General features: G+C 43.3%; 3 protein-coding genes across 8 annotated transcripts; all 3 read left to right on the top strand.

Moving 5' to 3' along the window:
* The first annotated feature begins 476 nt into the window (after positions 1 to 476).
* On the top strand, positions 477 to 7,163 carry LOC119724614 (cytochrome P450 2J6-like). Of its 2 annotated transcripts, none has more exons than XM_038195742.1 (6): positions 477 to 872; positions 2,405 to 2,615; positions 2,847 to 2,992; positions 3,497 to 4,301; positions 4,589 to 4,746; positions 5,324 to 7,163. In XM_038195742.1, the coding sequence occupies exons 2-6, from the start codon at positions 2,413 to 2,415 to the stop codon at positions 5,503 to 5,505; spliced, it is 1,494 nt and encodes a 497-aa protein (XP_038051670.1). In that variant the 5' UTR covers positions 477 to 872; positions 2,405 to 2,412; the 3' UTR covers positions 5,506 to 7,163. The 2 variants fall into 2 exon arrangements, with proteins under 2 accessions (XP_038051670.1, XP_038051672.1); XM_038195744.1 differs by lacking the exon at positions 477 to 872 and adding an exon at positions 921 to 1,176.
* A 363-nt stretch (positions 7,164 to 7,526) lies between these two features.
* On the top strand, positions 7,527 to 14,607 carry LOC119724615 (cytochrome P450 2J6-like). The gene is made up of 6 exons (XM_038195745.1): positions 7,527 to 8,092; positions 9,600 to 9,810; positions 10,045 to 10,190; positions 10,694 to 11,498; positions 11,783 to 11,940; positions 12,772 to 14,607. The coding sequence occupies exons 2-6, from the start codon at positions 9,608 to 9,610 to the stop codon at positions 12,951 to 12,953; spliced, it is 1,494 nt and encodes a 497-aa protein (XP_038051673.1). The 5' UTR covers positions 7,527 to 8,092; positions 9,600 to 9,607; the 3' UTR covers positions 12,954 to 14,607.
* Positions 14,608 to 15,184: 577 nt separating this feature from the next.
* LOC119724611 (cytochrome P450 2J2-like) lies at positions 15,185 to 24,665 on the top strand. Of its 5 annotated transcripts, none has more exons than XM_038195734.1 (6): positions 15,185 to 15,349; positions 18,528 to 18,738; positions 19,617 to 19,762; positions 19,934 to 20,738; positions 21,069 to 21,226; positions 22,498 to 24,665. In XM_038195734.1, exons 2-6 carry the CDS (start codon positions 18,536 to 18,538, stop codon positions 22,680 to 22,682), a joined length of 1,497 nt encoding a protein of 498 aa, XP_038051662.1. In that variant the 5' UTR covers positions 15,185 to 15,349; positions 18,528 to 18,535; the 3' UTR covers positions 22,683 to 24,665. The 5 variants fall into 5 exon arrangements, with proteins under 5 accessions (XP_038051662.1, XP_038051664.1, XP_038051666.1 ...); XM_038195736.1 differs by lacking the exon at positions 15,185 to 15,349 and adding an exon at positions 16,897 to 16,946; XM_038195738.1 differs by lacking the exon at positions 15,185 to 15,349 and adding an exon at positions 17,008 to 17,058.
* Positions 24,666 to 25,191: the final 526 nt, after the last annotated feature.

Raw genomic sequence — 25,191 nt, 5'->3', positions numbered from 1 at the left:
GTTTGTTTGGCTTCGCGGTTATTCAAACATATCCATGGGCGTCGCCAGGATTTTTTCTAGAGGGGGGCAAAAAATTTTTTGCCAAAAAATGCTTGTATTTCTCAACACATTCTTGATTTATCAGTTTTAGAGGGGGGCAGGGACATTTTGCCCCCCCCCCCCCAACTCATTAAATTTACACCACTTTGTCTTCGCGCCTCTTTTTCTTTTTTTTTCTTTTCTTTTTTTCTTCCTTTTTTTTTTTTTTTTTTTTTTTGCTTTTCCAGGGGGGGGGGGCAAGTGCCCCCCCTTGCCCCCCCCCTCGCGACGCCCATGAACATATCTCTCGATTTACAAAAGCAATCTTAATTCAACAAACGGTATCCTCAAGCTAAATCTGTAACCTTGAAGATTGAGTAAACATTTGCAGTAAATTCCGGTAGTAAATTGGCGAAAATGGAAGGGGTTTACATGCACCATTAGTTTCAGGACACCGCGTATAACCATGGAGCTATTAATAGCTCCATGGTATGACCTATGCAAACTTTTCGTCAAATCAACACTTAATGCAAATCCGCACATATAGTCGCCTTTCAACCAACAGTAGTCAACAGGTGGCATGACGCGTTGATACCTTGTGTCCCACAGTATAGTGGAGTTGGGTCGACTTGTTGAATTTGCAAAGCAAACCCGAATCAAGCTATGTGGAGACAAGTTCAAAAGATGACCTTGGACAACGCAGTACGAATAGTGCGCTGCCGGGTTATTGGTGACGCGGCATTTGTTCATAGGTTTCCGATCGACGGCTAGTCGTACCAGCAGAATAGAATAGCGAATACTTGGACCATTTACATCGGTGTTTGATTGAGTGAGAAGTCGCGGATATTGGATAGGTAAGTAGCTGATAAAACTCTTCCGAGTAAACTTTTAAGGTATGTTTTTTTTGGCTGGTGGGGCCAGCCTTCCCCTTTGTCCTCTTGTCTGTCTGACCATCCATGGTCTGACTGACCGACCTTGTCTGTCTGACCATCCATGGTCTGACCATGGAGGAATAAGGATTGACCGACTGACTCCTCGTCATTTCTGACTTAGACCACTCGCTGACTGACTGTTATAGTCGTGACTCTGTACACTGTGGACCGGCCTTTACGTAACAGCGAGCTCGATCGAGATTGAGTGGTTTTTCATTTCCATCATGTAAGCTTGAACCACTACAGCTCATTCTACGAGCGTTTAAGATATTCTGAAACCACTTAATGTACATTTTGTGCTTTCTAGGACCAGCTTTTCAAGATTGCTTATTTGCTTTCTGACATTCAGCTGTAAGTGGAGGCACACGAAAGTCTAATACATGTATAGGCCTACCAACTTGTTTCCAATGGGGTCACTTATAGTTGTAGATGAGGAGGAACCTATATCAATTCGTGATCTTCATCCGACAAAGTGATCTTTTACTGCATACCTCCCACACATTGTCTTTTTCATAATTCAAACGTTCAAATCTTGCATGTGTTCCGTAATGTTGTATCCTAGGTGACGCTACTTCCAATGTGATTGTGTGGGTAATCTAGACATTTTTTTTTCTAACTAGAAATGAGTCTCAGTGCCAATTTATATTTCCACCGATATGTAGGTTTATAATGGTGAAGTGACGTGATGCCATCTCTCCCCTTGCACTTATTGCTTGTATTTTGATTTTAGAAATATTTGGGAATATCTGTGCATGTTTGGAGTGTTTGTGTTTCCCTTCCCATATCCAGTGGGTATGATTTGCAAAGTGTAGGACTTGTTGTATGTTACCTTCCGACCTCGACACAATGGAATTATCCAGCGCGCACATCTAGTACCATTGCCAGCATTGTCTGGCCTATTGTTGGCACTTGTCTTTTGTTGTTTACATGTCTGTGCAGGGTAGTGTCACGATCAATACAATAATATGCACAATGTGACTATAGGATATAAATTCGCCGGTTTGCAGGCACCCTAAGTGAGGTCTTTTTCACATAGTCTAGGCGATATTTTTAAAAAAAGGTTACATGAAGAGGCATTTATGAGTAGAAGTTGGTAACATAGCTATTTTACCTAATTTTGGGGTGCTGAATCCGAAAATGATGGATACCAAGCTGGACGTTTAGTGGAAATATGTCTAATTTACATAAATCTTTAATACCTGTCGTATAATATATTTGTTCCCATATTTGGGGATATTGTTTATTATATTATTTTTTGAAAAGTTTATTTTGGTTTTTCTACTTACACTTCCTTACTTCAATAACATTTTCTAAAGCGTACAAGACTGAATAATTATGAGGACATAGTACCAATCCTAAATGGCTACTATAATAGCCTAACGTTGCGTGCCTTCTCCCAGTTGGTAAGTCCACTGCTCCATGAAAAATTAGTTGATGTGACCTATTTCTTTCAGAATTCATAATGGAGATTCTCTCGGCCTTGACCGTCCTCGATGTTCGGTCGCTTCTTCTTGGGGTCGCCGTGTTTCTCGTCGTGTTGCGCTTCCTTCGTCGACCGCGGAATCTGCCTCCTGGGCCGTGGGGCTGGCCAATCCTGGGAAACCTCCCACAACTGACGTGGTCCGGAGGCGAGCTGCACGAGAACATCTCCAAGCTGACTGCAAGGTAGGAGCATGTTCGACTGAGGACCATTGGTAGACTAATGCATCGAGTTCGACAGAGGCACATCGGCATACTGATGGTGGATTCTTGACGTAACTTGCGCCTGCGTGCTAATAGCTAATGTTTACAGCCTCGGTTCATCTTTGGTCAAACATTACACGCAACTTCTCGCTCCTTGTGATAATGCCTGCCTTTGCACGACTCATTGCTAATCAAATTTCCCAATCCCACTAGATATGGTAAGGTTGTAAGCGTCAATCTAGCAGGAATATCCATGGTCGTTCTGCATGGGCACGATACGGTGAAAGAGGCCTTCTCACGGCAGGAGCTCAGCGAACGACCACCCGCTTACATGACCCAGGAGGTTGCCCCTGGGAGAGGTAAAAATCTAACTTTGCTGAAAAACAAACAAAATACAACAAAGAACTCACACACCAACACAAGAAAAAAAACACTTCTTGGCCCTGAACACCACCCCAAAACCCATTTGTACCAACACTAACAAGCCCAGTCTTTAAACTGAGGAACCTTTCTGCTCCTTTTTTTTTTGGTTCCCGTCGTGTGGACTTCAACTATTTATTGGCATGTGCCATAAGCTTGGCACACGAAAACCAACCGAGAAGATGGGCTCAGCTAGGTCCTCTGGGCTGTCCCCCAATTGTTTACTTTTTTCGGGGGGGGGGGGACAACCCCATTTTCTTTATTAATGCTTTCAAACCGTGCGACCTTCACCCAATCGTTGACCATATTTTTGAAGGTCCACTATTGAATGGGTATACATATTCGAACACAAATGAAGTGTTTTGATAACACATGATCGAACGAGGAATTACGATGTTCGGTTTTTGTAATTTGTTGGAGCCTTTGCACTGTCGTCTTTGCAGGTTTCGTATCATCCTCGGGTGAGAGCTGGATTGAAATCCGTCGGTTCACTATGGCCGTTCTCAAGAAACTCGGAGTGGGCAAGTCGGCGTTCGAGCAGAACATCGTAACAGAAGCCGAGATGTTCATCGATGAAGTCAAGAAACACGGCGGCAAGGCTTTCGACCCAAAGCACGCAATGAGCAACGCCGTGTCCAACATCATCTGCACGGTGGTGTTTGGCAGGAGATTCCAGTACACCGATCCAGCGTTCGAGCAGCTCCTGAAGGTCGTACATAATTTTGTTTTGCAGGTGGGGGCAGGGAGTGTGTTCGAATTTTCGCCGGTTTTCAACAAGCTGACTATGCTCCCATTTGTGCGGACCTATGTCGCCTGCTTAAAGAGCATCTTCGGTCACATCAACCTGCTGATGAAAGAGCACAGCAAGGAGAAGAGCGCCGATCATCAGGAAGATCTCATTGATATCTTCTTGAGTGAGAAGAAAATTAAGGAGCAACAGGGCGTGGAGAATGCGGCTCTGCGACCGGAGAATTTGAAGCACATCGTCCGCGACGTGTTCGGGGCCGGGTCCGAGACCACCGCCACCACTCTCCTATGGGGCATGCTGTACATGATGGCGTACCCTGAGGTACAAGTCCAGGTCCAGAAGGAACTGGATGACGTCACTGGTCGCAATCGACTGCCCAGGATCGCAGACAAGCCTGAGCTGCCGTATACGGAAGCAGTGTTGTGTGAGATTCATCGCCTTGAAACCATCGCGCCGCTCTCTGTGCCTCACGCAAGCACGGAGGATACCACTATCGCGGGGTGAGCGAACTCGTGTATATACGTTAATTTTCCTAGTCCTAGTATGGTTTTTTTCTTATTTGTTTGTTCATATTCTTTGCTCGTTTAACTTGACTGACTCGCATAGCTACCGTATAGGATTACGCCAATAACGCCAGTGAGTAGCCTAAATCCAACCTATTGTGTTGACCATACAGATGCATAAAGAGACTTTCAGTGAATATCGATTCCTACTCAATTGAAAAGAATGTTGTGCGCTCTGGGACCGGCTTTACCAGGCCTACCATATCCTGTTATTCCGTCAACAGATATAACATTCCTAAAGGCACGACCATCATGGCTAACATCTGGCACAACCACTTCGACCCACTGGTATGGGAAGAGCCCGAGAAGTTTCGTCCGGAGCGATTCCTTGACGGCGATGGCAAGTTTCGTCCCCGTGAGGAACTCATGCCGTTTGGATCTGGTGAGCAAACAGCCGTTAAAAGAAAAATAATTAAAAAAAAATCATTTTACGCAAAAACCATACTTAATGGTTTAATGCGCATTACAAGATCCGAATAATTGTTAAAAATATTAAAATTACGGATTAAAAATGGACAAATAGTTTTCAACATAAAAACTTTTCGTATTTTAGAGAACACGGTTTATCTGTTAAAGACATACTGTCCGTGCAATTTTCGAGTTTCAGCCCGAATAAAAACCCAATTGCTATTTTTCTTGCAATACAATTGTTTAACTTATTTATAGGTATACGGCCCGATCGTGCTTATACGTTTAGTTCTGGGGGGAAAAATACGAGAAGTGCACCGCAGCGAAAGTCTAAAAACAACTTGTAGACAGGTTCCCGGCCCTCTCTTGAGCAGAATCCATAATTTTGCAACCGGAACCAGTCTACTTGCAGGCCGTATAGTCTCTTCGTGTTTAAAAGCAACTTCTACCCTGTTCGCGTGTTATACGCAGTTCCAATTTTCGTGCCAGTTTAATAACACTGGTTTCAAGATTCTGTTCCTTTTTGTCTTTTTCCATGAAATTATCATCAGGTCGCCGCAGCTGTCTGGGGGAGCAACTGGCGAAGATGGAGCTCTTCGTCTTCTTCACGTACCTTTTGCATCACTTTACGATCAAGAAACCCGACCATGTTCCCGCCGTGTCCTTAGAGGGGAAAAACGGCATGGTGTGGGTGCCGCTGAACTTTGACATCTGCGCCATTGTCAGAGAATAGGTCAGTTTTTGACGTATGGGGGCGCTGTAACAACGCAAATTTCTTAGTAAAAACAGTGGAATAATTTCCATTAATAAAGCAGTTTGATACCTTTACTTCTATTTGTAAATCGCAGCATCATGTAAATTAACGTAATGACGCATCAATAACCTAAATTGGATTACCTCTTTTTTGTACTACAACAATGGCGTCCCCCGAAGCGCCCTCAATCATTAACATATACCTAAAGGCAATTAAACGAGAGGGCGCTTTCGCGACGCCATTTTATGGGTAGGAACAGAAGAGATATCACGCTTATTGAAGAAATTTAACACATTTACTTTAATAAGGGAATAGATATGTGCTTGGCCGGTTCTAGTTAAACAAGTCTGTTAAGACCGACCGGGGGAATGGGCGCAGATTCGGCTCGGGCTATTATTACGGGCTTTTTACAATTTTACTTCATTTTTTTCCAACACCCCTCTGGCTATTTTATATTATGTGCCTCTCCCGCGTTGTCTTAAACAACTCCTTATGTGGAGATTGGCGCGCGCGTGGTGCGTACGTACGCGATGTGGCGCAGAACGCGGCGGTGCCGGTGGAGTATGAATTTAGGACTCTCGAAATACAGAATGATTACTGGCATTACGCATGGCTAAGTGAAGATTCTGAACGTTCAACCAATACAAGGATAAAAGGGGCCAGACTTCATAGGAGTCAAAATTTCATGTGACACCGGAAAGTGTTGAAGACCAGCCCGCCGGTGTTTTATCAACTGGTTATGACCGCCCACGTGACGTACTGTCTCAGGTATTTATGAATATGAATATTAAAGAGTTTTGAATTTTAGCAACATGTCAACTTACATCAATAAGCTAGGATTCGTTACCTGTTTGCTGCTCCAGAATGGCGTCACAAAAGCGTCCTCTATCCCCAAAACATCACGCCGGTCGCAGCCCCTTTTCATGGCAGCCATCTTGGAAATGCTTGGAAATGTTTTTTTTCTTCAAATGGATACCGGATACGCATAAGTAATCCTTTTGTTTATTCATGGTTATTTAATTGAAATTTAAGATGATAGATGCATTTAAAATGGTTGATGCATTTAAGAAATGTATACATGTAAAATAATGCAGAGCATGCGAGAATTATCTCTGCGTTCACTTTTATGTAGTCTTGCAAAATTTCGCTTAAAATTAACGCTGTATGGTCTATTCATAAGTATCTTTAACTGAGTAACATTTACATTTCATATTCTATTTGGACTTCTTTTAATGTTTAACCATGAGGTTCTTGTACTAACTTAGTTTACTTTTTATGAATAAGACTTTTGTTAATGTGCACATATTCACTCAGCATGGATTACAATGTGACATTCCATCACAACTAACTGTTTTACTAGTACATTGTACATGTATGCAATATAGAATATGTTATTAAGCGGCACGGGCCCGCTAACCCCCATTCCAAAAAGTTGCTTAGCTCAAAATATTGTTCTTTAAAATTTCATATGCCCAGCAAAAAGTCGGTACATATATAGCACCAGGTTTGGACTTGACTGACCAAATAATTATTTCCTGCATATATTGTGTGTTCAAGATGTGACGAAGCAAGATAAGTCCAGTTTTCAATCTATAGGTAAATAAAACAAATCAAGGAGCAAAGCTTAAATACAAAGTAATTAGATTCTGTCACAATCTCGTTATTTGTAAGGGGACTTTTGTATATACGCGTACCCATTGTATAGCGTTAACTTATCTTTCGTTGTATGACGTATGCAAACTTTTCGTCCAATCAACACCCAATACAATTCCCGCGCATAGTCGTGCTTCAAACAGGTGGAATGACGCGTTGACACCTTGATCAATCACAGTTTGATTGTATAATGCATTTTTTGGTTTCGTACTGAATCGAGAGATCGTATGTTGCCCCAAATCTGTTTATATTATTTTCCAACTAAGGTGCAAATACCTTGCCAACTTAATTCTCAGCAATTTATGATACCGACCAACCACCAGGCTGATGGCCCAGTTGCACTTAATGGTCTCTTGTAACTTTGGAAACATTTGGGAGTCGCCGCTGTGCGTGTTGGGAATGTTTCTGTGTCCCATATCCAGTTATCAAACACTTATGAAAACTATGACTGTAAATGACTGTACCTTTGGACTAAGCTATGAGATAACGATATCAGCGCGCAGTCATGGCAATGGCAGACATTGGACAACTTGCCTCACCGGTTGTATTGCCTTTTGCTGTCTGGCTTTTTGTTGGCACATCTTTGGTGTTAATCCGTCTGTGTAGAGTATTGTAGCGATCAATGTGATGATAGCGCACCACTTCAGTTCGCAGGCGAGGTTCGCACGGACCCTGCCAAATATGCAAGACTGGGGTACTGCATTTTGTTTCAGATACAAATCAATAAAAATACAAGTTCAAAAGCTGACCTTGGACAACGCAGTATGAATAGTGCGCTGCCGTTTATTGGTGACGCGGCATTTGTTCATAGGTTTCCGATCGACGGCTAGTCGTACCAGCAGAATAGAAAAGAGAATACTTGAACCATTTACATCGGTGTTTGATTGAGTGAGAAGCCGCGGATATTGGATAGGTAAGTAGCTGATAAAACTCTTCCGAGTAAACTTTTAAGGTATGTTTTTTTTGGCTGGTGGGGCCAGCCTTCCCCTTTGTCCTCTTGTCTGTCTGACCAACCATGGTCTGACTGACCGACCTGGTCTGTCTGACCATCCATGGTCTGACTGACCGATTGACCGACTGACTGACTGTCATTTCTGATTTAGACCACTCGCTGACTGACTGTTAGTCGTGACTCTGTACACTGGTCATGGACCGGCCTTTACGTAACAGCGAGAGCGATGTCTCATTTTCATCATGTAAGCTTGAACCACTACAGCTCATTCAACGAGCGTTTAAGATATTCTGAAATCACTTAAATGTACATTTTGTGCTTTCTAGGACCAGCTTTTCAAGGTTGCTTATTTACTTTCTGGCATTCAGCTGTAAGTGGAGGCACACGAAAGTCTAATACATGTATAGGCCTACCAACTTGTTTCCAATGGGGTCACTTATAGTTGTAGATGAGGAGGAACGTTGAGTAGAATATTCGAGTCAATTCGTGATGTTCATCCGACAAAGTGATCTTTAACTGCGTACCTCCCACACATTGTCTTTTTCATAATTCAAACGTTCAAATCTTGCATGTGTACTGGAAATAATGTTGTATCCTAGGTGACGCTACTTCCAATGTGATTGTGTTGGTAATCTAGACAATTTTTTTTCTAACTAGAAATGAGTCTCAGTGCCAATTTATATTTCCACCGATATGTAGGTTTATAATGGTGAAGTGACGTGATGCCATCTCTCCCCTTGCACTTATTGCTTGTATTTTGATTTTAGAAATATTTGGGAATATCTGTGCATGTTTGGAGTGAGTTGTGTTTCCCTTCCCATATCCAGTGAGTATGATTTGCAAAGTGTAGGACTTGTTGTATGTTACCTTCCGACCTCGACACAATGGAATTTACCAGCGCGCACACCTATTGCCCGCTGGTACGATTATCTGGCCTTTTGTTGGTTACATGTCTGTGCAGGGTAGTGTAACGATCAATACAACGTTATGCACAATGTGATTATAGGATATAAATTCGCCGGTTTGTAGGCACCCTACGTGAGGCCTTTTTCACATAGTCTAGGCGATATTTAAAAAAAAAGGTTACATGAAGAGGCATTTTGAGTAGAATTTGGTAACATAGCTATTTTACCTAACTTGGTGCTGAATCCGAAAATGATGGATACCAAGCTGGACGTTTAGTGGAAATATGTCTAATTTACATAAATCTTTAATACCTGTCGTGTAATATATTTGTTCCCATATTTGGGGATACTGTTTATTATATTATTTTTTGAAAAGTACATTTTAGTTTTTCTACTTACACTTCCTTACTTCAATAACATGTTCTAAAGCGTACAAGACTGAATAATTGTGAGGACATATACATGTAGTACCAAACCTAAATGGCTACTAACGTTGCGTGCCTTCTCCAAGTTCGTAACCCCACTGCTAAAAAAATAGTTTTGATATGACCTATTTCTTTCAGAATTCATAATGGAGATTCTCTCGGCCTTGACCGTCCTCGATGTTCGGTCGCTTCTTCTTGGGGTTGCCGTGTTTCTCGTCGTGTTTCGGTTCCTTCGTCGACCGCGGAATCTGCCTCCCGGGCCCTGGGGCTGGCCCTTTCTGGGAAACCTCCCACAACTAACGTGGTACGGAGGCGAGCTGCACGAGAACATCTCGAAGCTGACTGCCAGGTAGGAGCAAGTTTGATCGAAGACCATTGATAGACTATAAATGCAGCAAGTTCGACCGCGGAACATCGGCATACTGGTGATGGATTTTTGACGTAGCTTGCGCCTGCGTGCTAATAGCAAATGTTTACATCCTTGGTTCATCTTTGGTCAAACACCACACGCAACTTCTCGCTCCTTGTGATAATGCCTGCCTTTGCACGACTCATTGCTAATCAAATTTCCCAATCCCACTAGATATGGTAAGGTTGTAAGCGTCAATCTAGCAGGAATATCCATGGTCGTTCTGCATGGGCACGATACGGTGAAAGAGGCCTTCTCACGGCAGGAGCTCAGCGAACGACCACCCGCTTACATGACCCAGAAGGTTGCCCCTGGTAGAGGTAAAAATCTAACTTTGCTGAAAAACAAACAAAATACAACAAAGAACTCGCACACTAACACAAGAAAAAAAACCACTTCTTGGCCCTGAACACCACCCCAAAACCCATTTGTACCAACACTAACAAGCCCATGTAGTCTGTAAATTGAGGAACCTTTTTGCTCCTTTTTTTTTTGGTTCCTGTCGTTTGGACTTCAACTCTTTATTGGCATGTGCCATAAGCTTGGCACACGAAAACCAACCGAGAAGATTGGCTCAGGTCCTCTGAGCTGTCCCCAATTGTTTACTTTTTTCGGGGGGGGGGGGGACAACCCCATTTTCTTTATTAATGCTTTCAAACTGCGACCTTCACCCAATCGTTGACCCTATTTTTGAAGGTCCACTATTGAATGGGTATACATATTCGAACACAAATGAAGTGTTTTGATAACACATGATCGAACGAGGAATTACGATGCTCGGTTTTTGTAATTTGTTGGAGCCTTTGCACTGTCGTCTTTGCAGGTTTCTTATCATCCTCGGGTGAGAGCTGGATTGAAATCCGTCGGTTCACTATGGCCGTTCTCAAGAAACTCGGAGTGGGCAAGTCGGCGTTCGAGCAGAACATCGTCACAGAAGCCGAGATGTTCATCGAGGAAGTCCAGAGTCACGGCGGCAAGGCTTTCGACCCGAAGCACGCAATGAGCAACGCCGTGTCCAACATCATCTGCACGGTGGTGTTTGGCAGGAGATTCCAGTATACCGATCCAGCGTTCGAGCAGCTCCTGAAGGTCGTACATGAATTTGTTTTGCAGGTGGGGGCAGGGAGTGTGTTCGAATTTTCGCCGGTTTTCAACAAGCTGACCATGCTCCCATTTGTGCGGACCTATGTCGCCTGCTTAAGGAGCACCTTCGATCACATCAACCTGCTGATGAAAGAGCACAGCAAGGAGAAGAGCGCCGATCATCAGGAAGATCTTCTTGATATCTTCTTGAGTGAGAAGAAAATTAAGGAGCAACACGGCGTGGAGAATGCGGCTCTGCGACCGGAGAATTTGAAGCACATCGTCCGCGACGTGTTCGGGGCCGGGTCCGAGACCACCGCCACCACTCTCCTATGGGGCATGCTGTACATGATGGCGTACCCTGAGGTACAAGTCCGGGTCCAGAAGGAACTGGATGACGTCACTGGTCGCAATCGACTGCCCAGGATCGCAGACAAGCCTGAGCTGCCGTATACGGAAGCAGTGTTGTGTGAGATTCATCGCCTTGAAACCATCGTGCCGCTCTCTGTGCCTCACGCAAGCACGGAGGATACCACTATCGCGGGGTGAGCGAACTCGTGTATATACGTTAATTTTCCTAGTCCTAGTATGGTTTTTCTTATTTGTTTGTTCATATTCTTTGCTCGTTTAACTTGACTGACTCGCATAGCTACCGTATAGGATTACGCCAATAACGCCAGTGAATAACCTAAATCCAACCTATTGTCCAACAATAACCTAACATAAAGATACTTTCAGTGAATATCGATTCCTACTCAATTGAAAAGAATGTTGTGCGCTCTGGGACCAGCTTTACCAGGCCTACCATATCCTGTTATTCCGTCAACAGATATAACATTCCTAAAGGCACGACCATCATGGCTAACATCTGGCACAACCACTTCGACCCGCTGGTATGGGAAGAGCCCGAGAAGTTTCGTCCGGAGCGATTCCTTGATGGGGAAAACAAGTTTCGTCCCCGCGAAGAGCTCATGCCATTTGGATCTGGTGAGCAAACAGCCGTTGGCAATAAGTAAAAGAAAAATAACAAAAAAAAATATTATTTTACGCAAAAACCATACAAATGTTTTAATGCGCATTACAAGATCCAAACAATTGTTAACAATATTAAAATTTCGGATGAAAAATGGACATTAGGGTTCAACATAAAAACATTATGTATTTTAGAGAACACGGTACATCTGTTTAAGACATACTGTCCGTGCAATTTTTGAGTTTCAGCCCGAAGAAAAAAAACACCAATTGCTATTTTTCTTGCAATACAATTGTTTATCTTATCTATAGGTTTTCGGCCCGATCGGGCTTATGGGCTCCGTGCGCCAACAAAGAGGGCGCCCTTTTACCTAGCATGGGCTGTCCCATGGTCGGGACATTTAGCTGGTAGACGCGCACCGTTCCTTGTGTGTGACGCATGTGGATTTGTACTATCGGTACACGCAGTGGTACGGCCGCGCGTCGCGGCAAAATTGCAGTCAGGCAAGATGGCGTCGGTCGGTCACCCCCGACTGTACTTCCTTTGCCGGTGAGGAGGTACTTGTCAACGGAGCGGATACGTTCAGTTCTGGGGGAAAATATTTTTCGAGAAGCGCGCCGCAGCGAAAGTCTAAAAACAACTTGTAGACAGGTTCCCTCTCTCGAGCAGAACCCATAATGTTGGAACCGGAACTAGTCTACTTGCAGGCCGTAGGTCGCTTCGTGTTTAAAAGCAACTTCTGCCCTGTTCGCGTGTTATACGCAGTTTCAATTTTCGTGCTAGTTTAATCACACTGGTTTCAAGATTTTGTTCCTTTTTGTCTCTTTCCGTGAAATTATCATCAGGTCGCCGCAGCTGTCTGGGGGAGCAACTGGCGAAGATGGAGCTCTTCGTCTTCTTCACGTACCTTTTGCATCACTTCACGATCAAGAAACCCGACCATGTTCCCGCCGTGTCCTGCGAGGGGAAATACGGCATTATGTGGGTGCCGCTGAAATTTGACATCTGCGCCACTGTCCGAGAATAGGTCAGTTTTTGACGCATGGGGCGCTGTAACAACGCAAATTTCTTAGTAAAAACAGTAGAATAATTTCCATTAATAAAGCAGTTTGATACCTTAATTTACTTCTATTTTTAAATCGCAGCATCATGTAAATTAACGTAATGACGCGTCAATGACCTTGGATTACCTTTTTTTTGTACTACAACAATGGCGTCCCCCGAAGCGCCCTCAATCATTAACATATACCTAAAGGCAATTAAACGAGAGGGCGCTTTCGCGACGCCATTTTATGGGTAGGAACAGCAGAGATATCACGCTTATTGAAGTATTTTAACACATTTACTTTAATAAGGGAATAGATATGTGCTTGGCCGGTTTTAAACAAGTCTGTTAAGACCGACCGAGGGAATGGGCGCAGATTCGGGTCGGGCTATTATCACGGGCTTTTTACAATTTTACTTCATTTTTTTTCAACACCCCTCTGGCTATGTTATATTATGTGTCTCTCCCGCGTTGTCTTAAACAACTCCTTATGTGGAGATTGGCGCGCGCGTGGTGCGCACGTACGCGATGTGGCGCAGAACGCAGCGGTGCCGTATGAATTTATTATGAATTTAGTAGTGGTGAAGTATGAATTTAGGACTCTCGAAATACAGAATGATTACTGGCATTACGCATGGCTAAGTGAAGATTCTGAACGTTCAACCAATACAAGGATAAAAGGGGCCAGGCTTCATAGTCCAAATTTCATGTGACACTGGAAAAGCGTTGAAGACGAGCTAGCCGGTGTTTTATCAACCGTTTAAGACCGCCAACGTGGCGTACTCTCTTGGGTATTTATGAATATGAATATTAAAGAGTGTTTGAACTTTAGCAACATGTCAACTTACATCAATAAGCTAGGATTCGTAACATGTTTGCTGCTCCAGAATGGTGTCGCAAAAGCGCCCTCTTTCCCTAAAAAATATCACACCGGTCGCAGCGGCTTTTCATGGCAGCCATCTTGGAAATGCTGGTTTTTTTTTTCAAATGGATACCGAATACGCATAAGTAATCCTTTTGTGTATTCATTGTTACTAAATTGAAATTTAAGATGATAGATGCATTTAAAATGGTTGATGCATTTAAGAGACCTGTAAAATAATGAAATCTGTACAGCATGCGAGTATTATCTCTGCGTTTACTTTTTATGTAATCTTGAAAAATTTCGCTTAAAGTTAACGCTATGGTCTATAGCTAATTATCTTTAACTGAGAAACATTTAAATCTCATATTCTGTTTGGACTTTTTTATGTTTAACCATGAGGTTATTGTACGGTGTTAAACTAAATTTACCTTTTATGACTAAGACTTTTTGCTTATGTTCGTCACTCAGCATGGATTAAAATTTGACATTCATAACAACTAACTGTTTTACTAGTATGCAATATAGAATCTGTTATTAAGCGGCTCGGGCCCGCTAACCCCATTCCAAAAAGTTGCTTAGCTCAAAATACTGTTCTTTAAAATTTTATATGCCCAGCAAAAAGTCGGTACATAGCACCAGGTTTGGACTTGAATGACCAAATAATTATTTCCTGCATATATTGTGCGTCCAAGATGTGACGAAGCAAAATAAGTCTAGCTTTTCAATCTATAGGTAAATAAAACAAATCAAGGAGCACAGCTTAAATCCAAAGTTAAATTCGGTCACAATCTCGTTATTTTTAAAGGGACTTTTGTATATACGCGTACCCATTGTATAGCGTTAACTTATCTTTCGTTGTATGACGTAGGCAAACTTTTCGTCCAATCAACACCCAATACAATTCCCGCGCATAGTCGCGCTTCAAACAGGTGGAATGACGCGTTGACACCTTGATCAATCACAGTTTGATTGTATAATGCATTTTTTGGTTACGTACTGAATCGAGAGATCGTATGTTGCCCCAAATCTGTTTATATTATTTTCCAACTAAGGTGCAAATACCTTGCCAACTTAATTCTCCGCAATTTATGATACCGACCAACCCCCAGGCTGATGGCCCAGTTGCACTTAATGGTCTCTTGGAACTTTGGAAATATTTGGGAGTCGCCGCTGTGCGTGTTGGGAATGTTTCTGTGTCCCATATCCAGTTATCAAACACTTATGAAAACTATGACTGTAAATGACTGTACCTTTGGACTAAGCTATGAGATAACGATATCAGCGCGCAGTCATGGCAATTGCAGACATTGGACAACTTGCCTCACCGGTTGTATTGCCCTTTGTTGTCTGGTTTTTGTTGGCACATGGTGTTTATGTACCCGTCTGTGCAGGGTACTGTAGCGATAAATGTGCGCGCCAATTCAGTTCGCAGGCTAGGCCGGTTCGCAAGGAACCTGCCAAATATATGCAAGACTGGGGTACTGCATTTTGTTTCGGATTCAAATCAACGTATGTAAGTAGACGTTTCCAACTTATTATAACTACATTCCCTTTTTAAAATTTCTCCTCACTGATATTGAAAAGGGGGAAACTCTGTATAGCCTCACTAACTTAAGGTGGCCATTTTTTTTTCAACTAATTTGTTTCAAATGAAAAAAAAAAGGAGCAGACTTGAACTGAGGCTACGGAGTGGGAGTCCCCTTGAATATGCTTGAGAACGAAGCAACACAAAAGGAATGGGAGTTGCTGAAAAAATTCTAAGTCCAAACCAACTACCCTGTTGGCGGCTACGCGGTCACGAAGTGGGAGTGCAATGGAGCATGACGCATAGTACATACAAGTAGCACTGAGAATGTTTATTTAGGTCAACCAACCGTGACTTCGTAGCCAGCTACGAGGTGGATAGATCGAGTGGCGGGGTATTCTGCAATTGTGCCAATTTCTCTTTTTACAGTGTCAAAACTCGAAAATAAAACGGCACACCGTGTAATGTGAATGGCGCCCTCAATCGCCGATCAGTAGACTTGCCTCAGGGATTTGTGTTCTCCTTTCGGGGGAAGGGCAGGGTCTTAAGAATCATCCTGCAGACATTTTGTCTTTAATCAACTTGAACGTTACAGGGAAAATATCAGACTTTATTCAGGGGGTGTTTGGTCAAACATAAACTATGAACAAAAAAGTTGGGATCATTATAAAAACCACTTCCCGCATACCGCGATAATAGGGAGTCCACCTCCGTTCGCACACGCCGCGCATGTCTATTTTCACAGGCATCGTACACGGAATAAACTACTCCTAGAACTATGAGGCTCCGCGTGAGCGGAGCCTCATAGATCAAGAAGCCCGCAAAATTGCCTGCAGCACAAAACACTAATAAAGTACAAAAACGTCCATCAAAATGCAGCCATTTCACACAGAACCGCTGCACAGTTTGCCCCTATACTCCGTACTTTATCTCTTGACATACTCACCTATCTTGTGCGGAACTAACATGCGTGGATTCTGTCGGTTTTTAGGCCAAAATGATGAAAAATATGCCCTTTCCGCACTGAGCCAACCTGACACTTGAAACGTGCACGCATATGATCGAGCGATGATTTTCGGTTCGCTCGGAGCGCGCCGCGGGGGGTACGGTACAAGCGAAATGATAGTATGCACATGCGTACAAGTGCATGTATCGTACCCCCCGCGGCGCGCTCCGAGCGAACCGAAAATCATCGCTCGATCATAATGCGTGCACGTTTCAAGTGTCAGGTTGGCTCAGTGCGGAAAGGGCATATTTTTCATCATTTTGGCCTAAAAACCGACAGAATCCACCCATGTTAGTTCCGCACAAGATACGTGAGTATGTCAAGAGATAAAGTACGGAGTATAGGGGCAAACTGTGCAGCGGTTCTGTGTGAAATGGCTGCATTTTGATGGACGTTTTTGTACTTTATTAATGTTTTGTGCTGCAGGCAATTTTGCGGGCTTCTTGATCTATGAGGCTCCGCTCACGCGGAGCCTCATAGTTCTAGGAGTAGGAATAAACCACACCACCTGTAAGTTTTGTTTATATTAATTTAAAAAGGAAGAGTTATACTACACATAAGACAGGACAATTCTGGAAGGTTAGTGGGCAATCTCTATTCCGAACGAGAAACGTGATAAGTACCGCGATAATACGGCGTTCCATCCTACCGTGAGCACGCACGGCGTGCTGAATCGCAAGGCACAAACCGCGTAGGAAAATCGTGATTTCTACCCCAAGAATCTGTTCAAAATTGCAAAACGGGTGTCATTAGAATTGAGAAAAGTCTGCCTTTGATTGTAGGTGATTTTTTAGCATTAAAAAAAAACATTGATCTAAACAGGGCCCCACACTTCACGATCGCCATTTGTTCTTCCATAGCCCCATAAATGTGGCCTATTTACTGGACTGCCTCCGTAAACATAGGCCACACATCCACATGTACAAAAACGTGTCGCACTTTGCCAAATTTTGATGTTCACATTTAGGCTTAGTTTGAAGTAGCTTGAGTAACTCCAGCTGACATGCTCATATTCATTCACATGTGAATGAATATGAGCATGTCAGCTGGAGTTACTCAAGCTAAGTTTGAAGGTTTTTTTGGCTTTAGAAGCATACTCACCCTCTTTATAGGCTAATCAGAAAGTGCTGCCTTTTTCAGATGTATATTTTTTGTGAAATTTCATGTTGAAATTTTGATACGCAAACGTACGTGTAAAAATGAATCTGGAAATTTCACGAAAAATATACATCTGAAAAAGGCAGCACTTTCTGATTAGCCTATAAAGAGGGTGAGTATGCTTCTAAAGCAAAAAAAACCTACAAACTAAGCCTAAATGCGAAAATCAAAATTTGGCAAAGTGCGACACATTTTTGTACATGTGGATGTGTGGCCTATGTTTACAGAGGCAGTCCAGTAAATAGGCCACATTTATGGGGCTAGTTCTTCCAGTGACCAACTATAATCATGAAAATAACACATTTTTTTATACAGTCCTTCTGATTTGAAAATCACCGGTGTGTGGAAAAAAGCACACCTTGATTCTTTTAGGCGTGTGATTTTTCTAAGCGTGTGATTTTTCTAGGCAAGTGATTTTTCTAGGCGTGTGATTTTTCTAGGCGAGTGATTTTTCTAGGTGTGTGATTCTACGGTCCAAGCTGGGATATATTTCATAATACTGTACATGTATTCATCTTGGTTTACATTACAATATAACCATTTGCTCTTCACTGACGTACTATATTTTCACAAATTTTAAGTAAAATTATGCTGTAAATGTATGCTGAGTTGTGCGGTACTGAGGGATTCAGGCGTGCGATTATTCGCACTTCTCAGGAAGCATTTAGGCGTGTGGTGGCGTGGGGGTGTGATCGCACGCCTCAAAACAGTATATTTTATTTAGCGCTAAATTCTCCGGCGCCAAGCGCCGTAAAAACTGAAGATAAGCCTAGTGGATATATTGCCGGCGGTTCTGTCCATGCGTATATATCATAACTATTAGGGTTATGTGCTTACAGGTTCTGTACTTACGGCTTCTGTCATGTCTGTGCTTACGGTTATATTTCCCCAAAACCTCAGAAACATAAAGCCTCGAAAGGAGGGGCGTGACTAGTGTCTCGTGCCTCCTCCAACTTAAACTCCACTGCTGATAATAATTTTTTCGTAACCTATTTCTTCCAGACGTCACCATGGAGATTCTCGCGGCCTTGACCGTCCTCGATGTTCGAACGATTCTCCTGGGGATCGCCGTGTTTCTCGTCGTGTTGCGCTTCCTTCGTCGACCGCGGAATCCGCCTCCCGGGCCCTGGGGCTGGCCCTTCCTGGGAAACCTCCCACAACTGATGTTGTCCGGAGGCGAGATGCACGAGAACTTCTCGAAGCTGACTGCCAGGTAGGAGCAAGTGCGATCGAAGAGCATTGATAGACTGGTGATAGATTCTAGACGTAATTTGCGCCTGCGCGCCAATCGCAAATGTTTCCTTGGTTCATCTATGGACCTGGTCAAACATCATACTAGCCTTGGTCAAGGCATTACTCGTTATTCGTCCGTACGTAAACGATCGGCAGCATATCCTCGCTATGCGGTGCATTAAAAATATAGCGCGAACAGCGACCTCATGCAGCCTTTATTTTATGCAAATCATTTGGATCCAGACGAATGCCTTGGTCCAATCGTCCATTTGAGGTTTTTAGGGGTGGTGCTCATTATGCTAAAAAAAGTCGTTTTCTTATTGGTCGATCGTTGCGTGGAACTGGCATATAACAGCGAGCGGTACTGGCGAGACATGTATTGTACACAATACATGCACACACGCTGTATGTCGCGTCGATGTCTCACATTACACACAGCACCAATGCATAAAAAATATAGTTTTTGACACGTCCGCAAAGGGCGAATAGCTGCAAAAGTTTGATGACGTCGAGATTTACTAAGGTGTGTTTGGACACTCCACATATTAGTCCCGCCTACACTTATCTGTATTCGCACGAGGTCGTGCGCTGGAAATCTAGCACAAAATAAAGCAAAACATAAGCTTCATGGATGAGTGGACCAAGGCGTTCGTCTGGATCCAAATGATATGCATAAAATAGTTGCCGTATGAGGTCGGTGTTTGCGCTGTATTTTTAATGCACTGCATAGCGAGGATATGCGATCGTTTAATGCGTACGGACGAATAATGACAACGCCTTGACCAAGGCTAACATCATAGGCACTTGTGATTATGCCTGCCTTTGCACAACTCATTGCTAACCAAATTTTCCCACTAGATACGGTAACGTTGTAAGCATCAATCTGGCGGGAATGTCAATGGTCGTTCTGCATGGGCACAATACAGTAAAAGAGGCGTTCTCACGGCAGCAGCTCAGCGACCGACCGCCCGCTTACATGACCACGATGGTCGCCCCCGGACATGGTAAACCATAGCATTCTTGAAAAATGTTACCAGAATTATTTTCCTGGGTTGAAATTCTTCACTAATAATAACTCCCTCACACATTTGTACACGAGCATGTACACGCTTGATTGAGGCATTGATGCACATGTTTTTGTTTTTATTTTAACCTTCGCACTGTCACCTTTGCAGGTTTCCTTGCATCCTCGGGCGAGAACTGGGTGGAGCTACGTCGCTTCTCCATGACCGTTCTCAAGAAACTTGGGGTGGGCAAGTCCGCCTTCGAGCAGAACATTGTCACAGAAGCCGAGATCTTCCTGGAGGAGGTCCAGAAACACGGAGGCGAGGCGTTCGACCCAAAGCCCGCCCTGGGCAACGCCGTGGGTAACATCATCAGCATGGTGGTCTTCGGCAAACGGTTCCAGTACACCGACCCGTCGTTTAAGCGTCTCCAGCAGGCCAATTCTGATCTGGCTTTGCAGGCTGGGGCAGGGAGCGTGTTCGAATTCTCACCGGTGTTCAACAAGCTGACCATGCTCCCATTTGTGCGGAGCTATGCCGCCAGCTTGAGGAACTACTACGGTCAAATCAACCAGCTCATTGCAGAGCACAGCAAGGAGAAGAGCGCCGATCATCAGGAAGATCTCATTGATATCTTCTTGAGTGAGCGGAAAATTAAGGAGGAACAGGGCGTGGAGAATGCAGCTCTGCGACCGAGAAACTTGCAGCACATCGTCGGGGACCTGTTCGGGGCCGGGTCCGAGACCACCGCCACCAGTCTCCGATGGGGCATGCTGTACATGATGGCGTACCCTGAGATACAAACCCGGGTCCAGAAGGAACTGGATGACGTCACTGCTCGCAATCGCCTGCCCAGGATCGCAGACAAGCCTGAGCTGCCATATACGGAAGCAGTGTTGTGTGAGATTCAGCGCATTGGAACCATCTCGCCGTTGGGTCTGCCTCACGCAACCACGGAGGATACCACTATCGCCGGGTAATCAAAGTAGTGAATTTAACTTCAATTGTTAACCCGAAATGAAATAGGCATACACGACAATCATAAATTTTACTGGTCCCAGTGTGACAGCCTTCTTTATGCCTAACTGACTGACCAACGACTCACTGATTGACAGTCATTTGTGAGTCGGGCAGTTCTATTGTATAGGTCTACCAAAGTAACACCAAAGAAAAGCATAATGTAGCCCACTGTGTAGATTGGTACACATGAAAAGACTTGAGCAGCTATTCTGACACACCTGAAAAAAAAGGCTTTCAGGGACTATGCTTTACTTACGCTTGCCCAATCTTGCCATTACATCTACAGATACAACATTCCCAAAGGAATGACCCTCATGTATAACATCTGGCACAACCACTTCGACCCGCTGGTATGGGAAGAGCCGGAGAAGTTTCGTCCGGAGCGATTCCTTGATGGGGATGGCAAGTTTCGTTCCAGGGAGGAGTTCATGCCATTCGGAACTGGTAAGCAAACAGCTGTTGCGTTAACCACAAGGCCTAAAGATGTTATGGTGCTGTCCGTGCATTTTTCAAGGGTCATTTTTAAATCGCGATATTTCTAGCTGTAGGCCTTACACAGTTTATGACCTCGGGTTGTCGGACGCGCGGTGCGGCTGGCCATACAAACACGAGGTCATGAACTGTACAATGAATATTCATAACTTTGCCAAGCTCGCCCGCATAATGCATGCATTACGACGCGTCCGCCATTTTGAAATCCCATGGAGGAACATTTTTGAGACAATATTCGTGGGAGCTGATGACCGATCATTGTTTTTTGGCCAGAAACATGAAGATTTCTAGATAAAAGAATGTGTTTTCGAACAGGCTTGAGTTCGTCTACGACAAGGTACCCTAACGTTGGAAATTTATGTCCTGGATGAGAAGATAATTTAGATCAAAATCAGTAGTAAAATCGCTACATCTCTTTTTAGCGTTTAGGGGAGCATGGTCTGTCTGGCCGTACAGAGCTTGTGATACTTGTGTACGGCCAGAGACAGTCTGGCTATTCTGCCCCTTGCATAATCTATAATGTTGGAACCGAAACCAGTCTACTGCAGGTTACAGCCTGCATGTCTGTTCGTGCTTAAAGGTACAGTCCATCGTTTGTAATTTGTGCATTTTGTTCGTTTGAAGCGACAAACGCGCTCAAAATCTAAAGAAGGGTGCTGAACAACTAACCTGATGAACTTTCAGCTCAGCTTCAGCTGTATATTTTGAGAAAAGCAGCATTCTAGGATCTCGATTTCAAATCAAAAGTTGCTGAATCATGTTTAGAATTGGGCCTGAATTCAGCGTCCGAGACACGTTCTCACTGAGCAGATTGCAGCTACGCGATGTTGCACACCAATCCGACGAATTATAGCAACCGTGCGCACGTCTGCATCGTGTCAACGCTTGCGCATGCTTTGCCCAAAAACAAAAACAAAACGGAAATGTCCAACGATGCATCTTTAGAGGCACTGTTGGAAAGGTCTTCTGTCGTTGATTTCTTCAAAATGACAGCTTGCCAGAAAGAGTAATTTCTCAGGGAGTGCAGTCCCCTTACTATCTTTCAACCAAGAATGTTTTTCAACAATAATTACATCAGTTACTTTTTGGATAGCTGCGAATGATGGACTGTAGCTTTAAAAAACAATTGCTGTCCTGTTTATATGTATATAGCCGTACTTCATGTAAACTGTTCTTTGACTCCGTCTCATTTCGTCTCGCACAAAAAAATCCACTATCTGCAGGTCGCCGCATGTGTCTGGGAGAGCACCTGGCCAAGATGGAGCTCTTCGTCTTCTTCACGTACCTTTTGCATCACTTCACGATGAAGAAACCTGACCATGTTCCCGCCGTGTCCTTCGAAGTAGAGCAAAACAGCTCCTTGAGGGCACCGCAGAACTTTGACATCTGCCTCATTGCCAGAGATTAGACTCTCCCCCTCCCCTAACAAAAATATGGGGACCGGTAGCTAGCTCCGATTGAAAGCCATTGATTGGATCACATCTGAGCATGCGCGCAGCATGATTGTTTATTTTTGAATCAACATTCAGCTTTGTGCAAGGACGATGGTTGAACACAATACCAAAAAACTATGCAAAAATCGAAGCTCATCACCTACGAAATTGCACATGTGTGGCCTATTACCGTTTTGAAAGTGGTTGCGCGCCAACATTACCGTTGTGATTTTACGTTTGTAAATGCAGGAGGCGGGATTCGACTATGCACGTCCAGCATATTATTTGCATACATTATTTGAAAGCATCCTAATTAATGTTTAAGCTAGGATTTACTGCTAGCTACCTGTCCCCATTTTTGAAGTCCCAAGGACATGGAGGGACAGGGAACCAGACTATTATGCCAAAGATTAAGCCATCATTTAGGACACAGGGAGTGCGTTAATTAGTAGAAATAGTACAGCAGTTTGGTTTAAAGGGACACTGGGTCCTGGAACAGCCCAATTGGGCTACAAAACGCGCGTTGAACGAGATGATGTTAATCGGAAATAACATTTAAAACTAGGATATAAACATCCACACAACTATCCTTTAAAAACTGGGCGTGTTTGTGTTATTCCTGTATTATGCGTGCGAAAATGAATTTCGGGGTCCACTTTTGCGACCCCATAAATTCGAGCTGTTTGGATGCCATTCGTAAAGTGTTCGCATTTTGCGGACGTGGAAGAACCTATATTTTTTTGCATTGGTGATTGGTCACTGCTGTTCCCGAGACACACAACGTGTATATCGTACACTGAGAACGACACGAAAAACGTATCAGTACTCCGTCGTGTCTGATGTAAACAACCGCGTTTTTTTCGTCTTCTCGGAAACGGTAGGACATTAGGTTGGTTTCCTTTCCACCAGATGTTTGATGCTAAGTACACAATCCAAAACATGAAATTTTGGGGGATTTCAGGACCTAGTGCCCCTTTTAATTCAATCTAAAAATCAAAGATTAATGTCGTGAAGTTTCAATAACCTTGGGTTGTACACCACTGAAGGCTTTGTAAAGAGCGCCCTCATTGACTCCAATATCGACCTGAATGCTATTTGAACGATAACTTGGTTGCCATAACAATATGGAGCCGGATGGGACATTTTCCGTTTTTCTGAAATAACTATAATATTGAGGCCTGAAATATAATGTAATATTTTGCCTGAAATGATATAATGAATATAAGTATTAGCATAAAAACCAAAAAGGCACCCAAAATACCTATAGTTATAGCAAAACTATAATTACCAAAAAAATTGAAAATAAAGTTAACTTGGTTGCCATAATAATATGAAGCCGGATGGGAATTTGTCCGTTTTCTCCCAAAAGGATTTTCGCAGGTTTTTTGCCCCTCCCGTAAATATATTTTTTTGATGTCACAAGAAATATCCAAATTTGTCGTGTTCACTTATTTCACCTTAAGCCTTTAGGAAAGTCTGTTAGAGTTGTCGTTTAAAAACGAAACGTGCAATATTCATAATAGTTGCTTTACAATCATGCTGTAGTCCCATATGCTTATATTTTATTTTATTGTGCCGTATTGTCTTTGTAATGTATATGTGTGTAGTCATTTGTAGTTTATGCAGGGCCCCAATAGAAACAGTTTTAAACTGTTTTGGCATACCCTGGGTAAAAAAAAAAATAAATGATGAATAAATAAATGAATGGGGTACAAAGGTGCATTTTCAAAAATTGCATTTAAACATTACATTGAATGTGACTGTAAAATGTGAATAATTAAAATTTGAAAAAGAAAATCCCCAAGATAGCAGATGCATTTTAAGAGAAAGATGTGAGAATTATCTCTGCCTTTACTTTTTATATGTTGTCTTAATTGCAACTCATAAAATTCGCTGCAAAGTCAGTATGCCTGAAAGTGATTTAACTGAAATAAATATTAATCTCATTGAACAGTGTATCCATTTTTTTTGTACAATGGTTTAATCATGAAGTGCTTGTGGTAGTGTTCAACTTAATGTAGCCGGGCAGTGCTATTGTATAGGATTACCGAATATATTAGACTTAATCCAGTCCATTCAAGTGTACACTATATGCATGCGTAATATACTAATATAGGGGGAGTGCTTGCCCCCCCCCCCCCCCCCCCCCCCCCCCCCCCCCCCCCCCCCCCCCTGTGGGGGTAGGGCAAAGGCTCCCCTGCTCACGCTTGGAAAAATGATAAATTGAGAATATAATGAAAAAGTTAAGGAATTTTGGGGAATATTTTGCTTTGCCCCCCCCCCCCCCCTGGAAAAAATCCTGGCGACGCCCATGTGGGCAGCTTAAATACCTGTGAGAGTTCTGAGTATTTTTAAAAGAATTTTGAAGTATGGGCAGTTTAGCATGGGAATTTTAATACAGGGGTGCAACCATGGAGGAATAAATTACAATACACCCCGCAAAAACAAAAGATAAACCAGAACTCCTGAAGAGGGACTGCAAAC

Source organism: Patiria miniata, unplaced genomic scaffold (genome assembly GCF_015706575.1).
Source record: "Patiria miniata isolate m_02_andy unplaced genomic scaffold, ASM1570657v1 HiC_scaffold_18, whole genome shotgun sequence".
Classification (NCBI taxonomy): Eukaryota; Metazoa; Echinodermata; class Asteroidea; order Valvatida; family Asterinidae; genus Patiria; species Patiria miniata.
This window is presented reverse-complemented; position numbering and strand designations above follow the sequence as displayed.

Excerpts from the sequence above, each read along its gene's own strand:
- LOC119724614 (XM_038195742.1), top strand. The coding sequence starts at position 2,413 with ATGGAGATTCTCTCGGCCTTGACCGTCCTCGATGTTCGGTCGCTTCTT. Across the intron at positions 2,616-2,846 it reads ATCTCCAAGCTGACTGCAAG|ATATGGTAAGGTTGTAAGCG; the intron begins GTAGGAGCATGT and ends CAATCCCACTAG. Across the intron at positions 4,747-5,323 it reads ACTCATGCCGTTTGGATCTG|GTCGCCGCAGCTGTCTGGGG; the intron begins GTGAGCAAACAG and ends AATTATCATCAG.
- LOC119724615 (XM_038195745.1), top strand. The coding sequence starts at position 9,608 with ATGGAGATTCTCTCGGCCTTGACCGTCCTCGATGTTCGGTCGCTTCTT. Across the intron at positions 9,811-10,044 it reads ATCTCGAAGCTGACTGCCAG|ATATGGTAAGGTTGTAAGCG; the intron begins GTAGGAGCAAGT and ends CAATCCCACTAG. Across the intron at positions 10,191-10,693 it reads GAAGGTTGCCCCTGGTAGAG|GTTTCTTATCATCCTCGGGT; the intron begins GTAAAAATCTAA and ends TCGTCTTTGCAG.
- LOC119724611 (XM_038195734.1), top strand. The coding sequence starts at position 18,536 with ATGGAGATTCTCGCGGCCTTGACCGTCCTCGATGTTCGAACGATTCTC. Across the intron at positions 18,739-19,616 it reads TTCTCGAAGCTGACTGCCAG|ATACGGTAACGTTGTAAGCA; the intron begins GTAGGAGCAAGT and ends TTTTCCCACTAG. Across the intron at positions 21,227-22,497 it reads GTTCATGCCATTCGGAACTG|GTCGCCGCATGTGTCTGGGA; the intron begins GTAAGCAAACAG and ends CACTATCTGCAG.